At 41.7% G+C, this 17,665-nt stretch overlaps 1 protein-coding gene across 6 annotated transcripts in view; it reads right to left on the bottom strand.

Annotated features, from left to right (window-relative positions):
• Positions 1–14,988, bottom strand: part of CEP162 (centrosomal protein 162) — a 99,854-nt gene extending 84,866 nt beyond the window's left edge. For 5 of the 6 annotated variants that reach the window (XM_027604135.1, XM_027604139.1, XM_027604138.1 and 2 more), the window contains exons 1-3: positions 14,891–14,988; positions 13,767–13,868; positions 515–629 (exon numbers count right to left, since the gene is read on the bottom strand). In XM_027604135.1, the coding sequence (XP_027459936.1) occupies positions 515–629; positions 13,767–13,823 (172 nt within the window). In that variant the 5' untranslated portion in view covers positions 13,824–13,868; positions 14,891–14,988. Of the gene's footprint in view, positions 1–514; positions 630–13,766; positions 13,869–14,508; positions 14,586–14,890 lie in introns of those variants that run through there. The other variant, XM_027604136.1, reaches the window with a different exon arrangement.
• Between the last annotated feature and the right edge of the window lie 2,677 nt (positions 14,989–17,665).

The following is a 17,665-nucleotide window of genomic DNA, read 5'->3' as shown; positions in this document are numbered from 1 at the left end:
TTGTGAAGAGGTGACTAAGAACAGTTTGGGGAAAGGTATACACATATGTCAGGCAAGATCATTAATGAGTTCTTTACCATTAAGGCAATAAATTACTTTTTTTACTACTGTTATTAAGAGACTGTGATACCAAAAATCTAAAGATTTGTTAAAATATTCCCAATGTAATGGCATTAATACATTGTCAGAATATTTTATTAAATCACCTTAAGTCAATTTACCATTATACATGACAATGTAGAAATATACATGTATTATTCATCATCTTAATTTGAGTAAATATAAAATTATCCCAATGTAATATAACCTGATAATGCAGAAACATCATAGATTCTCAATTACATAATAAATACATAATGAAGTGAATATGAAAATTCAAGGTTCAAAAAGTCACGCTACTAGTATTATTTTCTTTATATATGTATAGTCCAATAACAAAATCCCAGAATTAAAAAAGTCTTGACTGACCCCTTGTGGTCAAATAATTTGGAATAAAAAAATCAGCAGTATTTACCACCATCTTCAAAATCATCTTCAGTTATCCACCATGGCACTGCATCTTTCTTTTTCACTTCTCTTTTAGGTTGTCTAGGTGTTTTGTTTGAATTCTCAAAAGAATCATCTGAAAGCTAAATCAGATACAAGCTACTGAATTAAAACTCGAGAATCCCACATTCATCACTAAAAATGTTTCTTTTAGTTCTTTCACAGTTCAGCTATCATGTACATAAACAATATTCTCAGCAACAACATGTAAATTTGTCCTTTTAAACATACGTGGCTAAAATAACTTAAAAATCAAGCATACATTTCTGAACATCAATTTCATGTCTAGAGTTAAATAAGTAAGCTAACCAGGGAGAAAACATCAACGATAACAACAAAGAAATAAAGAAAACTTATCAAGAAACTCGATCAAGAAGGGGAAGAAAAGAATTATGCTATCCTCTTCTAGACATTCTCTAGGGTCTAAGAATAAATAATGACTGAGCAAAGTTACCCATCACTCTCAAAGAGCACAAAATTCTGGGCGCCTGGGTGGCTCAGTTGGTTAAGCGACTGCCTTCGGCTCAGGTCATGATCCTGGAGTCCCGGGATCGAGTCCCACATTGGGCTCCCTGCTCAGCAGGGAGTCTGCTTCTCCCTCTGACCCTCTTCCCTCTCGTGCTCTCTATCTCTCATTCTCTCTCTCTCAAATAAATAAATAAAATCTTTAAAAAAAAAAAAAGAGCACAAAATTCTAAGATGAACTGAATTTCAGGTGTTTACCAGAAAAATTAGCATTTTGTCACAATGATTAATAAACTTTAATAAACTTTTATTTGTCTTTTTCTACTCTTCAGGTCCAAATTTCAGTACAATCCTAAATCCCCTAGTCTAATCCTAACTGACCCACCGCCACCACTCTCAGTCAGTAACTTGGCCTCTCTCTTCACAGAGAACATAAAGACCTTCAGTCAAAAGCCACCCTCCTTTCCCTTACTCCACCATCACACTCACCTGTAAAGACACTGCTTTCCTCTCTCAGAAAAGAAATTCTTTCCTCCACACCAAGGAGAACTTGAAGAGGGGTCAATCACTTCCTACCTTTCTAGGTTCTTACTTCCTTGGTCATCCCATGTCATCTCTGTATCTGCACTTCCTCCTCTTTCTCCCCTCCCTCCTTCCCTCAGGTTATAAACCAGCTCATCTCTGTAACCTCAGGCCATAGCACAACTGTGAAACGGAAGAATGAACATTCAGTTCTACTTCACCTTTTTTTAAAAAAGCAAAGCAGGGAGCACCTGGGTGGCTCAGTCGCTGAGTGTCTGCCTTCGGCTCAGGTCATGATCCCAGGTTCCTGGGATGGAGCCCCCCCCACCCCCCCCCCACCCCCCCCCCCCCCACCCCCCGACATCGGGCTCCCTGCCCGGCGGGAAGCCTGCTTCTCCCTCTCCCACTCCCCCTGCTTGTGTTCCCTCTCTCACTGTGCCTCTGTCAAATAAATAAATAAAATCTTTTAAAAAAAGCAAAGCAAAACAAAACAAACAAGATCCTTATTCCTACCTCCCCTTTATTCTACCTATTACTTTTTCTGTGTATTTCTTGAGTTTACTGCTCAACCCTTTAAAATCTGGTTCCCTTCCCAAAGAGCTCTCCTCCAGGTTCCAAGTCTCCTAAATGCCACAAATAAAGGACCTCTGCCAGTCATCTTCCCTGATCACATCATGGAATTTGATACCGGTGACTGACTCTTCCTGAAACTCTGTATCTTTGATTTCACAGCATCACTTCCTCCAAGTTATACTTCAGTTCTGTGACCTTTCCCACCTGTTTATTTTAATAAGTCTTGGTTCTTTTGCCCATTTCTTTACACTAGACTTCCCCAGGACTCTGTGCTTGTCCTTTTTATCTTCACTCTGCACACTTTTCCTGGAGAAGAAACCAACATTTATTCCATGCCTGCTATATGTCAGGATATATAACCAGGTTCTCAATCTTTAAGCAATTCAATCAAGATTTATTGAGGGGGAAACAAGCTCAGGGAGGTTAAGCAACTTGCCCCACTTGCTACTGTTAGTGTTACACACCTGGGATTCAGACCGAGGTCTGAGAACACCTGTCCACTTTCCACTATACTGCGTGGTCCCCGAACTGGGACAATGTCACCCAGGATGCCCTTTTAAACCTCCAGGATGACAATGCACAAATTTCCACCTGCCAACGAAACAACTCTATCTTAGTGACTTAAAATAAAGTCAATTTTAAAATGTTCAAAAAGAAATCATTGTCTTTCCTGACAATTAGGCAGGAAGAGGGGAAGAGGGAAGGAAAAGTATTCTTTATCTGAATTTTAGTTCCATCACTTTCCACTCAGTCTCTAAACTTGATCATCACCTTGAAATGTTCCATTTCTCTCTCCTCCCTATATCTCACTGTTCACCAAATTCTGACAATCTGCCTCAAACTCAGTCTATTCCTCTTAAGCCCCATGGACAGATAAGAATGTGGAAGGAATATAGGTTTTGGGGGCCAGACAGATCTGAGTTCAAATTTTAACTTCAAAATATACTAGTTGTTGCTTAGGGAAAATTATCCTCTCTTTTCAGCTTGTTCATCTGTTAAAAAATAGTCATAGTACCACTGACCTTGCAAGCTTGTGACAAAGACCAGAAAATGAAATGGAGAGTGCTCACCCTATCATCTAATACATAGTAGGTAGTCTCACTTTTGATAATCTTCCACACTGCTTTCCAGATTCCTATCATTAAAAACAAAAGACAAAAGCTGGTCCCCAGCGAATAACCGTACTCTGGTGAGCATATGGAGAAACTGGAATCCTAATATACTAATACACAGCTGGTGGGAATGTAAAATGGCACAGCTACTTTAGAAACAGCCTGGCCATTCCTCAAAAGGTTAAACATCGAGTCACCATATGACCGACGATTTCCACTACTATGTATACTCACAACAGAAATGAAAACATACATCCACACAAAAACTTGTACATGACTTTTAATTGCAGCTTATTTATAAATGCCAAAAAGTGGAAAGACCTCAATGTTCATCAACTGATGTGTGGATAAACAAACAAAATGTGGTAAACCCATACAATGGAATGTTATTCAGCTATAAAAAGCAATGAAGTACTGATAGATGCCACCAAATGGATGAACCTTGTTTCAACCTATGTTGAATGGAAGAAACCAGTCACAAAAGACCACATATTGTATGATTCCATGTCTATGAAATGTCTATAACAAGCATATATTCAGAGACAGGAAGTGGATTAGTGGTGCCAAAGGCTGGAGAAGGGGGTAATTGCTAATGGGTACAGGTTTTCTTTTGAAGATGATAAAAGTGTTCTAAAAGTGATTGTGGTATTGGTTGCATTGCTGTGAACAAACTAAAAAACACTGAATTGTACACTTCACTTTTTTTTTTTTTTTAAGTAGGCTCCATGCTGGGCCTTCCCCCTCACCGCCAACATGGGGCTTGAACTCACAAACCTGAGCTCAAGACCTTAACTGAGATCAAAAGTCAGACACTTAACCAACTGAGCCACCCAGGCACCCCTGAATTATACACTTTAAATGGGTGAATTGTATGGTATATGATAACTCAATAAAGCTTTGGAAGAAAAAAAAAAGCTGGTCCCACCAATCTCCTTATAAACAGAGATATGTAAGCCATATCACTGAACAAACTATTTGAACAGTAATTTAGCAAAATGACTAAAGAAGTTAGCATGACTCTAAAATCATGGTTTTCATTATTTAAAAAAAACCGAGATGCTGCCTTATCCAAATCTCTAGCATAAGATAAAAGCTTTTACCAGTTGAGCCTGAATATGAGAGAAAGAGTGGGAGGGAGGGAGGGTGTTGAAAGGGAAGTAAACGAGGGGCAGAAGAGAAAAAAAACTGGCCTGTACTGCTTTTCATCTTTTACAGTGAAAATACTTCCTATAATTTTCAAATGTACCCATATTTAAAATTTAAAAAATCAGTTTTCAAACGGGAAGTGAGATTCTTATCCTGAGTGTCTATTACATTCAGCTAATCATTAGATGCTTTATTTTTTTTTTTAATTTTAAGATTTTATTTATTTATTTGACAGAGAGAGAGACAGTGAAAGAGGGAACACAGGCAGGGGGAGTGGGAGAGGGAGAAGCAGGCTTCCTGCTGAGCAGGGAGCCCGATGTGGGATTCGATCCCAGGACCCTGGGACCATGACCTGAGCCGAAGGCAGACGCTTAACAACTGAGCCACCCAGGCAGCCCTAGATGCTTTTTAAAATCCTTACAACAATCCTACAAAGTAGGCATTACTTTTTCCTGTTGATGAAACTGAGGTTTTCTACTACACCCTACATCTAAATCCCCTTTATGAACAAGAATGTTAGTATAATCGCTTAAAATGTGACTCCTGAATGCTCTACAAGGCCTATTTATATAAATACATAGGATATAGTGCAACCCTCTCATTTATTCATTCAGCCAGTACTTACTAAGCATCTATTCGGTACAGCAGGTATAGCAGTGAACATATAGCTGTCACATCACGAATCACACATTCTTACAAAGGGAGGCAGAAAACAGACCTACACAAGGAAAATAATGAATAGTGCCAAGTGCTACACAGAGAATTAAATATATGGTACACAAAGAAGCCAGTTGCTGTTAACTTTTTTACTGCATTAACAGAAACAAAACCTCTCTGTGGTAGTGATAAATTTAAGATGAGATCGTTAACAACCAGATGAAGAATAGGAGAACAGAATTACTGGCAGAAGGAACAGCTCGTGCACAGCTCCTTACGTGAAATGAGCCTGGCATGTCTGAGGGAGAAAAAAGGCCACTGTAGCGTAAGTAGATAAGGAGGAAAAGAGGTACAGAGTGAGGAAGACATGAGTAAAATCATCTAGGGCTTTGTAAACCATGGGAAGAAGTTTGGAGTTTATTCCGTTGGGGATGGGAAGCTAACGGAGTGTTTTACAAAGAAGAGGAACAATCTGATTCATGTTACAGATCACAATGGCTGCAGTGTGGTGAAGGAATGGGCGGACGGTATATGGGAACTGCTACAGGAGCCCAGGAGAGAAGACGGTGTCCTGGACTAGGATGGCAGCAGTGAACAGAAGAGACCTAGGAAGAGGAAAGACACATTCTGGAGGAAGAGCTGACAGAGCTTGGTGACGGACTTGTGAAAATGAATACCGGGGAAACCCCATTCTTTAAAACACAATTGGGAGGTCGGAAGGGGGAGCTCTCACAACCTGTCAATTTGTCATCAACTGCAGACTCCAACAAAGAAGTGTATCTTGCATTTTCCAACAGGAAGAAGCCTACTTTACTACCCCAGCAGGAGGAAGAAAGGTTTATCTTCACGCCCAGCCACAGCTCTGCCAATGAGAAACCATCAACATCCTGAACTCTTGCTTTCCTCCAATAGACTTTCATTCAAAGGAGCCCCTCCCAACTTCCTCCTTTTCTCCATAAAATAATGTTCCTCTCCTTTGATCTCAGGTCTTGCCTAGGGTTTTGCCATAGCTTGCATGTCCTGAACTGCAACTTTTTTGCCATTCCCAAATAAATGGTAAGATAACTGGCTGTTTTATCCTTGAGGTCGACATTACTTAGTGATGAGCAGTGGGATCCAGGGAAGACTCCAACAACTCTGAGGCTGGGGAGCAAACAGGTGTCTGTACCCACTGAGCCCAATGAGTTCACTGCTTTCTCCCTGAGCCTGGGGTTTGAAGGTAAGTCTCTCCTGAATCCAAGCTCTGCTCTCTTTGCGTTTTGAGCTCTCTTTCTGGCTTTATTCAGAATCTGTTTACAAGCTTTATTCTTTCTATTTTTGTGAAGGCTTTGTCCCTTCTGGTGAGTACTCATGTGTTTTTCTGAACTTCTAGTATTGACTAACAGGATCCCAATCCTCAAACTCTCAGGACAGCCCTCCTCCTGGGACCCTGACAGGCTGTCTGTTTAAAAACTCCGATCCTTCCTCACGCACGTTGCTAACGAAACAGACCAACCTAGCTAAATTTAGAATTTCAATGACCACCATGGGGGAACTTTTGATCTCCTCACACTTACTTTTCTCAAAACCAAATTAGAAGACCATACCTCTAAAATTAAACAAACTGAATGGAATGCCCGTTTTAATTGGTACCTGGAGGCTTCCCAACAAATTCAGGACTCCAAAATTGCCTCTCTGCAAAATACCATTTCTAAATTAACTTAGGCTACTTACTGAACAACTGCGAGAAGGCAGAAGGGCTTCTGAGTCCCTGCTCCCTTCCAGTATCCTTGGTCTTGGGACATGCAGCAGCCGGCTTGTGCTCGGGCCTTTCCTTTGCTGCCATCTCCCTACATCCCTGCAGCGCCGTCCCCAGCCCCTCTCTACCCTACCCTTTCGCTTCCTCAGTCTAATCTTCTGACTGTCCCTTCTTCTCTGAACCCCTCCCCGCGCTCTCTTCCTCTGAACCTATCAGAACCGTCCCTTTATTAAGCCCTCTAAGGATCCAACTGCTAAACTCCTACCTTCTTATGTTCCCTGGACTAAAGCTGAACTACAGGCTACAGTCAAAAACGTTCCCAAAGTTACTGAGGATCCTCACAGATTTGTCAAGGAATTTAACACAGTTACTCAAACTTATCGACTAGGTTTCTCAGATTTATATTAATTAGTTCACACGCTTGTTGGTGAGGGCTAGGCCTAACACTGGATGAAACTAGTCTGACAGAAAAGTCCTGAAAGAGATTCAGAAAAACAGATCTCTGACTTTTGGCACAATGACAAAAGCTGTTCCTAAGCCTGATGATTGGAACATCATTCAGACTTGCACACACAAAAACCTGATGCATCTGTTTATGATTATTACAACTGACTTCAGATTATTTTTAAGGAAAACTGGTCTTCCTTTAGATGTCAAATCCACTCAGGTAGCCTTTAATTCTGTGTTCATTAACCAGCTAAACCAGATCTTTCCCTCAAGTTAAAAGGACCAGGATGCAATGGGAAAAACTACATCTGCCCCAGATTTAGTTAATTTAGCAAACCAGCTGGCCCACACCCTAGATGAGTCGACTAACAGTAACACCACTAAAATCCTTAAGTTTCATCTCCAACAAATGCAGGCCCCTAAACAAACCCCAAACCCTCCTGATCTCTGCCATTATTGCAAAAAACCAGGACACTGGAAAAAGGACTGTTACAAACTTAAGCGCTCCAGACGCCGTTCGGTCCTCTAAGCAATCTTTCCTATGTTTTCCTAATCCCCAGTGACTGGGCTCTGAGGAACTACAGGGGTTTGTCCCAATTCTTTCTCTCAGTCGGTTTACAGAAGCAACCCTCCAGACTGGGAATGAATTTGTCTGTCCTCATCACCACTGGAGCTACACTCTCGGTGCACAACGCCACCACTACAAAGCAGCCCCTGCTTCAGAGGAGCAAAACTGAGCAAATAGTGAGGGTTCCCATCTCTAAATCAATTCCCTTTTGTTTAGGCCCTTCAAGAGACAGTCACCCTTTTTCCCTAATTCTCTCACCCAACTCACTTATTGGGCTGAGATTTCTTAGAAAAAATATCATGCCGGAATTTCTTTTTTCAAAAAGGGGGAAGTAATTCCTAGAATTTGATAGAAGCAACCAAAATAGCAACCAAGTGATCCTTCAGCATCTTTTACTTGCTCGTCTCTGACAGCACTGGAGCTAATTCTAAGGACACTAACCATTTGTCCCTATTGGATCAGTTACCATCTTCCTTATGGATAAAATCCTCAACTGATTTTGGCAGAATACATAAAGCACTTCCTACTAAGATTCAAATAGATCCCTCAAAACATCTCCCCAGAATGAATCAATACCCTATAAAGAAAGAAGCCCTTCAAGGCATCAAGTCCATAATAGAAGATGATAAGGCTCAGTCAGGGGCGCATTATCACTTGCACTAGTCCTTGTAACACCCTTATTTCACCTGTAAGAAAACCCAGTGGCTGAGGATGGAAGTTTGTCCAGGACTTCCCAGCAATAAATAACGTTATCCTTTGGCACACTGCTGTTTCTAACCACAACATGCTACTAGCATCTATTCCTACTGAATGCAAGTTTTTCACTGTAACTGATCTTTGTGGTGCATTCCTTAGTATTCCAGCTGATAAAGCTAGCCAATAACTTTCTGCCTTAACTTGGGAAAGAAAACAAAACATTTGAAAGTAATGCCTCGGGGTTTTACTAAGAGTCTTACTTCTTCCAAACCTTCAAAGCTGACTCAGATGATATAAAGTTTTCTGAAGGCCCTACCTGGCTTGTTACAATACGTAGATGACTTGCTTCTCTCCTCCCTTTCCCAAGCCTCTTCACAGGAGGACAGCATGTAGCTGTTAAAACTTTTAGCCTTAAAGGGACATAAAGTTTCCAAGGAAAAAACTGCAGTTTGTTCAAACTGAGGTTCGATATTTAAGGCACCTGATCTTGGAATGGGGGTTTGTTTGTTCATTCATTCACTCATTCATTCATTCATTCATACATTTATTTATTTTTTAAGTACACTCCATGCCTAGCATGGAGCCCAATGCGGGGCTTGTACTTACAACCCCAAGATCAAGACCTGAGCCAAGATCAAGAGTTGCTCAACCAACTAAGCCACCCAGGTGCCCCAGAACAGGGGTTCATTTAGACATAGTTAGGCTTTGTGGTATCCTGAACTTCCCCAAACCTAAAACTAAGTGCCAATTACAAGGTTTTCTTAGGGTAGGGGACTACTGTCAAAAATTGGACTCCAAACTTCTCTCTTATCGCCTAACCCCTATATGTTTTACCTAAACACAACAAGCCTGACCCTATTATTTGGGAAAATCGGAATGACATAGCCTTTGGGGCCTTAAAGAAAATCTTAACAAAGCTTCCTTCCCTTGGACATCCTAATTATTAGCTTCCCATTATCCTTTTTGTATATGAGAGGAAGGCTATGCCCTTGGAGAACTCATCCAAATATCAGGAAACTTATCGACCCACAGGATATTATAGCCCACAACTGTACCCTGTGGCCCAAGGATAGCCCCCCTGCCTCAGAGCCATTCCTGCCACTGCCCTTTTGGGCAGTGAAGGCCCAAAGTGAAGGCCACTGAAGAAATAATCATGGGGGGCGCCTGGGTGGCTCAGTTGGTTAAGCAACTGCCTTCGGCTCAGGTCATGATCCTGGAGTCCCAGGATCGAGTCCCACATCGGGCTCCCTGCTGAGCAGGGAGCCTGCTTCTCCCTCTGAACCTCTTCCTTCTCATGCTCTCTATCTCTCATTCTCTCTCTCTCAAATAAATAAATAAAATCTTTAAAAAAAAAAAGAAATAATCATGGGATCCCCTTGAACCATCCTTGTGCCCCATGCAGTAGAAGCTCCTCCGAATTCCCATCACACTCAACACCTGTTGGCCAGTCATCTTACCTCCTATGATAATCCTCCTGTTAGCTTCTCCTCATATAACTCTTCCTCACTGTAATAACCCTGACCCTGCTATTCTCTCTTTCACCACTCTGATAAACCCCTCACCACTGCTTGATGCTGACAGATCACCTTTTGCCTGCCCATGACAATTTACAGATAACTCTAACCAATGGAGATTTGTCATAGCTTACTGATGGGTCTTACTTAAAGGACAAAAATGGTACTGTCTTGGGTATGCTACTGCAAATTCCTTTTGAAATCATCCAGGCAGAACTTGTGCCTTTGGCTACTTTGACCCAACAGGCTGAATTATATGCTCGTGCTCGGGCTTGTACCTTTGCCAAGGGTAAAACTGCAAACATCTATACTGACAGTCAGTATGCCCTTTGGTCAGCTCATGACTTTGGAATGTTATGGAAACAGCAAGGTTTCCTTACTTCTAATGGGAATAAAATTACAAACGGCTCTTATGTCCAAAATTCATTAGATGTCAAACTTTGCCAACTGCCCTAGCTATTGTTAAGACCCCTGTGCATTCCAGATTTGACTCCCTGGAGGCCAAAGGAAACTACCTTGTTGATGTTTCCACTAAAAACACTGCTCTTAAAGGAACCGATAACCAAACCTCTGTCATGGTCCAAAGGAATGTTGCCTCAAATGACAATCTAGAAAAACTGACAAGAGATGTCCAACAATTGGCCCCAGAGAGGGAAAAATATTGGAAATCAAATAATTGTTGGTTTGATTAAAAAGAACTCTAGCTTGAGAGAAATAACAATCTAGTCCTGCCAGAGTCTCGAAAATCTCATTACTAACCACTGCACATGCATTAATTATGGCTCTACCGATAAGATGATAGCTTTAATGAATCAATTCCGGTAGAGAAATATTAAGAAGCCCACAAAAGTGCCTATTTTGCTTGCCCCACCTGTCCAAAATACAATTCGGGAAACTCATCACACCACACCCTGGCATTTTAAATTGCCCAAGGGATCATTCAAAGTTTGGCAAATGGATTTTATTCCACTCCCCCTGTCTTGTGGATCTATGTTTTGGTCATGGTTTCTTTTCTCACTGATCTGAAGCTTTCCCTTGCAGATAGGGTATGGCCTTTTCTGTAGCTAAAATCCTAATAGAAAAGATTACTCCTACCTGAGGAAGCCCTCTCGAGCTTCCCAGTGATCAGGGAATGGTCAAGTTCATCAATAAGGTCTATGCTGTTTGGCCGGTTCTACAGCACTATCACTGTGCTTACCACCTTCAATCCTCAGGGCTAATAACACTAACAGCACCATTAAGACTCAATTGGCAAAATTTGTGGAGACCCTTCAAGGAGTCCTGCTAGTATATGTGCTGCTGAAGCGAGCACACGATTGGGTCCTTCTAAATCTGAGATCCACCACCCCCTTTGTAACTCATTAACTCTCACATGCTTTGAGACAGTCACAGGGCACCTGATGCACCTGGCTCCTGCCTCGTCTAATCCACTGCTGATAAAAGGAGATCTACTCGGATATTGTAAAGGCCTCATTGCTTCTGTTGAAACTAACCATGCTTTAGTAGAACTATCTTCACGGCACACTCCCGGGAGACAAAGGCCGTAAGCATCGCATCTTGCAACCCAGAGATTTTGTCTACTACAAAGGACACCTCAAAAAGTTCTCTCTTCAGTCTTGTTGGAGGGGCCCTACCAGGTACTGTTTACCAACCCCTGTGCCACCAAATTTCAAGAAACACACTCCTGGATTCACACGTCACATCTAAAGACCTGCACACCAACTGGTGACCTGAAAGTGGTTTCCAGGAATTAAAGCAGGCATCTGATAAAGATCACTTTCCCAAAATGACTGGACCAGGCTTATTTTTTGTCTCTCTTCCATGACAGATAATGCTCTTACCCGCATTTCCCAATTGCTGCAAAAGGGGGAACCTCTCTGTTTGTGGGATTTGTCACCAGAAACCTCAATCTGTCCAGAGCAACAGGGATCCCTTAGTTCACCCTACAAGTAATTTTGCTGGAAGTCCAATTGCTGCTGCATGCCTAAACTGTTGCCCAGCTGTTTATAAAGTTAGAGTATTAAATCCACATATACTTGTTTCCTGCCTCAATTCCACCCAAATCTAGGTGGGAGAAATGAGATCTCTTGAATATGTATGTAAAACACATTGTGGAAGAGCCAATGTAAGTTGGACCATTTGTAAGCTGGCTGTCATACCCATATATTTAGAAGACTTTCAATACGTGGTAACATGGTATTTGAGTCTTGGCTGAATAATGCTAATGCCTCTACACCGACAAATGGGTCCATAAATGCTAATACTTATGAGGGAGCCCTATGTGTAGCTCCTGGCTACTCTTCTGTACGTGGAGGTTTTGGTAATGGCCCCTATGCTTGAGCAATTCATTGCCTTGATGGCTGAAGGATAAAAGACAATGTGCTCTTGCTGTGTTCATTGTTCTATTTATGCTTCATAACGAACTAGCAGCTTCCTACCAGTCTACGTCACTAAACCTTCATGACCATCTTAAATGAGAACTTCCAGGAGGCATACACAACTCCAAGTCTGCCTCCATAGAGAGAGCCTTTCTCCCTTCAGAGTAAGTACTAATAGACACAGAAGTTTTTCCCTAAACTTAGAAGAGCTGGTCAGTTCTATAGCCAAAGCAACACCAGCCCAACAGTGATTATTCAGCTCACTGGCTGAAGTAGCCTTGGACACTCACATAGCTCTGCGTTACTTACCTGCTGAGCAAGGAGGCATCTGCGCGAGAGCAGATACCACCTACTGCACATAGATAAACTCTTCTGGAAAAGTAGAAACTCAATTGCACAAAACTAGGGGACAAGCACCTACTATAACAAATTTCACATGACTCTCAATGATCTTTTGTTCAGTTGGCTTTCTTCAGGCCTAGGACCATGGTTTAGAACCATCATACAATTTAGAATTGTCATGCTTTTAATTACCTTTTGTATAATAATTTTTAAGTTTTGCACCTGTTACTTGTCAAACTTTTGTAGAAACCATGGACCCAATAAGGTGATGCTAGCCCAACACTTCAAGAATGATCTCCAACACGTATGACCTCAACAAGATATAGACTTTAGAAGGGAAATGCCCGAGAGTTTTCCTTCCTAAGCTTCTTTGTTACTCAAATATGGTCCAAAATGGGTTCTGCTATACTTTCTCTCTGACGTGGGATCTGACATCCAGGAAAGCTCCTTCCTGGCACTGAGACACAGACGACCCAACTCTTGGTCAGCAATGCTTTTGAGGAAAGATTTGGATCAAAAGGGAGAAATATGAAACTAAATAAAGGAAACTACATTTAAGAATCAAAGAGGAGGCCAGAAGGGGGAGCTCTCATGCCCTATCTACCAACTCATCATCCATTGCAGAACCCAACAGTAAGACAGCGGGACCTTGCATTTTCCAGCAGGGGGGAGAATGAATTTCTCCAAGCCAAGCAACTAGCTCAGCCAATAAGAAAATACCACAACTCCGCCAATGAGAAACTGTGACCACCCCGAACTCTCTTTCCTACCATGGACTTTCATTCAAAGAAGCCCCTCCCAACTTTTCTCCTCATTTACTCTATAAAGTAATGGTTCCTCTCCTTTGGTCTCAGGAGTTGCCTATGCTTTTGCCACAGCCTGCATGTTCTGAATCGCACTTCCTCTGTCATTCCCAAATAAACACATTTTGCTGGTAAGATAACTGGCTGCTTTATTTTCAAGGTGGCCAAGCTGACTGCATATTAGAAGGGAAAGAGAGAATTGAAAGATGAATTTCTTGTGACACAAATTTACAATGTAGCTTTTAAAAGATAAACATACCTCTTTCATGAACTTTTCAAACTCTTCATCCAGCTCTTCTTTGGAATAGTGAGCCATAATCAAGAATTTTCACTTCCCAAAGTATTTATAACATTGGAAACACTAAATGACAAGAAATAAACATGCTTTGAGGAAATTCATATCACGTTGTAAGAGCATCCAGACTTAAACCTCAGGCATTTCTCTTATGATTTAGTATATATGTACAATTATTGACCAATAACCTTGACAAAAGATTCCGAATTCATGAATTAAGCCGCTTTGGAAAAGCACCTTTCACAGTCTGCACTGTACTTAGGGTCCAGAATTACATTTTCATTATTAACATCCAATTGTTGAAGGGTAGCCTCCACGATATTTCCTACACCTACTGGGCGTATGTTATTTAATATCCCTGAAACAAATCAGGAATCTTTCAAAAATTATAAATTAGCAAGTCCAAAAGGCCATTTTTTTTGCAAAGCATGGGACAGAGTTTGTGCTGCCCTATCATTCGGTTGGTTATCAGTACATATTAATAGTTTGCAAAATAGACTGTTTCCGGACACAGACAAACTGCAATTCACTAAGATTAAAAATCTACCTAAAATACAAGTTAATGGAGTATACAAATCAGAACGAATTATGTTCCTTTTGGAGGGAAAGCCAACAAAACTATTCATAAGTGACTTGTAACGCAAAGCTCTCCCACCCCTCTATTGAACCCAAACAACTTCAGATCTGTTCCAGCTTCTGGATATACCTCCTTGAGGCTGCTCAAACCACAGCTTCACTTTCCAGAGGCGGTGGAGGTGGGGCCGTGTGTGTGGAGACCCCGCCCGGACAATATTTTTCCCAACCTGAGAATAACACCTCCCCGCCTCTTCAGCATTTCTGATCAGTTCAGGGTGTGTGCAGTTAAGGTCTTAGCCCCCAAGATCTTGGTCGGAGACGGATCCCATCAAAAGGGCTCGGCTTGGCGGGGTACGGGCTCAAGGAAGCGCGGGTTCCAGAGTGGCGGAAGGACAAAGACGCACTTGAACGGAGTGTGGGAGGCGGCGGGAGTGACTGGGAAAGTAAAGCCCTGAAGAGCGGGTCTGAGGACAGTCTCGGTCAGGGTCCACCGAGTGGGAAGCCTCACCTACCTCAGCCTCTGAATTCCGCGCTATCCCGAAGGTCTGCGGGGGCCCAAGAGTTACCAGGGTAACATACTCCAGCCGCCTGGCTCCCAAGTCACCTGACCCGGACTGGTCACGTGGCTTGTGGACGCCCCACCCCGCCCCCCGCAACGGGACCGTGGTTAGTGTCTTTTTTCCTGTACAAGAAGGTGACGATTGATGCGGCTCAGAATAATTTGGAGGGTAAGAGCCGTCGCTGCTGCACCAGGAGAGACTCCACAGCTTTCTCTGCGCTCCTTGGAAAAGTGGATTGAGCGAGCGGCTCTCGAGAGCCGGGACACAGGCATGCTGGGTGTTGTAGGCCCAGCCCGTGGCTTCCTGGGAAATGTAGTTTAGCTTCCTTAATCCTTGTATTTCCTCACGTCTTGTCTTTTCTCTTCCTAACTTTCCCCACCCTTGTGGTTTTGGCTCCGCTTTCCAAGCGGAAATTTTGGAAAAAATTATTTTATTGGCTTCCTCCACGTGCAAACCCCTGAGTAGGCGTTGTGAGAGAAACTCAGGTGAGAAAGAATTGTTATGAAGATAGAGGCTCTGTTCCACCATCTAGTGGGCAAAAAATTGAAAATACACATACACCCCCCCAAACTGTTACTCCTCTCAGAGCATCTCTGTGTTTCCCTCTACACCTCCCTTACTCCCACTCTATAGTGGCATCTTACAATTATTTTCTTGGATTTTTAATTTTATTTTTGCTCTTGCTTCTTCTAAAACACACAGGTTTCAGTTTCAGAGGACAGCATTTACGATAGTGAACGTAAAATGAACAACAGTTGAAAGGATTGCCACTGGCAGACACAGGTTAAGGACTTAATTATCACCAGCCTAAGCTTTTCGTTCAGCAAGTGTTTATTGTGAAATAAGTGTATATATACCAGGAGCTGTACCCTCAGATAAAGATTTGAATAATAATGGTTTTCTGAAATTTTATTTTATTGTTATGTTAGTCACCATACAATACATCATTTGTTTTTGATGTGGTGATCCACGATTCGTTGTTTTTGTATAAGACCCAGTGCTCCATGCAGTACATGCCCTCAATAATGGAGGTTTTTTTTAAAGGTACTATTTATTGAACACATAGGTTAATAGGGCTTCACAAGCATTCTTTCTCTTAATCCTTACACTCTTCAAGTCAATTCAATTTAGCTTATATTTTGGTTTCTAATATGTGTCAAATGAACAAAATGATCATAATCCCTGCCCTAATAGAGTCTTTGGTCTAATGGAACTGATAGACAAATGATCAGACAATTGCAATTCTGTATGACAACAGCTATGATAGAAATTGGGTGTGCTTAGAAGATGTTAGAGGTCTTCTCACCCTCCTAGCAGGTTAGAGAAGGCTTCCTAGAGGAAGTCTAAATTGAAACCTAAACCACCTAAAGAATAAGTAGAAGGTAGCAAGGGTTGATGAAGAGAAGAAAGGCAGTATTCAGTCCGAAGGAATCCATGTAAAAAGATGCACAAGTTCTCTATGAAGTTGTTGTCCTCGTTTTATAGATGAGAAAATTGAAGCAGAGAGGGTAAGTGACTTGTTCAAAATCATAGTGGCTGAACCAGAATTCAAGACTTGTTTTCACCTGCTTTCTTATCCAGCTTGCATTCTATCATCCTTCCAAAAGCCTTTTGCAAATACTTTCAATAGCTTTGCCCCAGTGCCCTTGGAGTGTGCCTACCCAATAAAACACCTGCTCTGGAGCCATTGAAGATAGTTTGAGAAAATGACCCAACAGGTCAGACTATAACCAGTTTTCTGAGACATCTCAACTTGTTGGAGTATAAACATGAAGTTATTTTATTTTTAATTATCACTTTTTTAAACAGTGCTGTGTTAAATACCACTATCCCTTTTCTTACCACCTTAGATAAAATTTTATTTTATTTTTATTTATTTTATTTTTTTAAGATTTTATTTACTTATTTGAGAGAGAGAAGGAGAGACAGAGAGCACGAGAGGGAAGAGGGTCAGAGGGAGAAGCAGATCCCCTGCTGAGCAGGGAGCCCGATGTGGGACTCGATCCCGGGACTCCAGGATCATGACCTGAGCCGAAGACAGTCGCTTAACCAACTGAGCCACCCAGGCACCCCAGACAAATTTTAGATTGCATAACTTTTTAGTAATTTTTTAGATATTAAAACTAGTCAGTACGGTTTAAAACTGAGATCTCTTAACTAATTCATAGTTGTCTCTGTATTTGGAGAGTGTTGGAATGGACAGGGGGCACGATCCACTTTTTACACAAACTTTGAAAGAAGGATTCTCAGCTTTTCAAGGATTGCTGAGTAAGGGGTATGAATTGACACAGGTGTCAGAGAAACTTAAATCCCATAATGGTCTTCCAGTTAGAGTGGGGACATATGGAGGCCAGATAAAAATTAGGGTTCTAGCCCAAGTATGTTTCACAAGGGTACAATGGATCTGTGGCCTTTTCTGTGATTGTATCCCCACTCCCCAAATGAATAACTGAGATATATAAATTACCCAAGTATACTTTATAACTGGAAAAACTTGAACTCTTGTGTGGTTCCCTGATCTGTGGAGCCATTATGGTATGAAGAACCAGGTGGAAATATCCTGAAAATATCCCACCCCCATCCAAGTGAGCAAATAAAAAACGATACCTCTTCCTGGGAGGAATGGCAGGGATTAGCACCACCACTTAAAGACGTACAGGATGCAGGAGTAGTAAACCCTGCATTTCCCTCTTCAATCTTTTTGGCTCCTACAAAAAATAGGCAGAT

The sequence above is a fragment of the Zalophus californianus genome, chromosome 7, assembly GCF_009762305.2.
Source record: "Zalophus californianus isolate mZalCal1 chromosome 7, mZalCal1.pri.v2, whole genome shotgun sequence".
Classification (NCBI taxonomy): Eukaryota; Metazoa; Chordata; class Mammalia; order Carnivora; family Otariidae; genus Zalophus; species Zalophus californianus.
The sequence above is the reverse complement of the archived record's forward strand: the minus strand, read 5'-3'. Positions and strand labels throughout refer to the sequence as shown.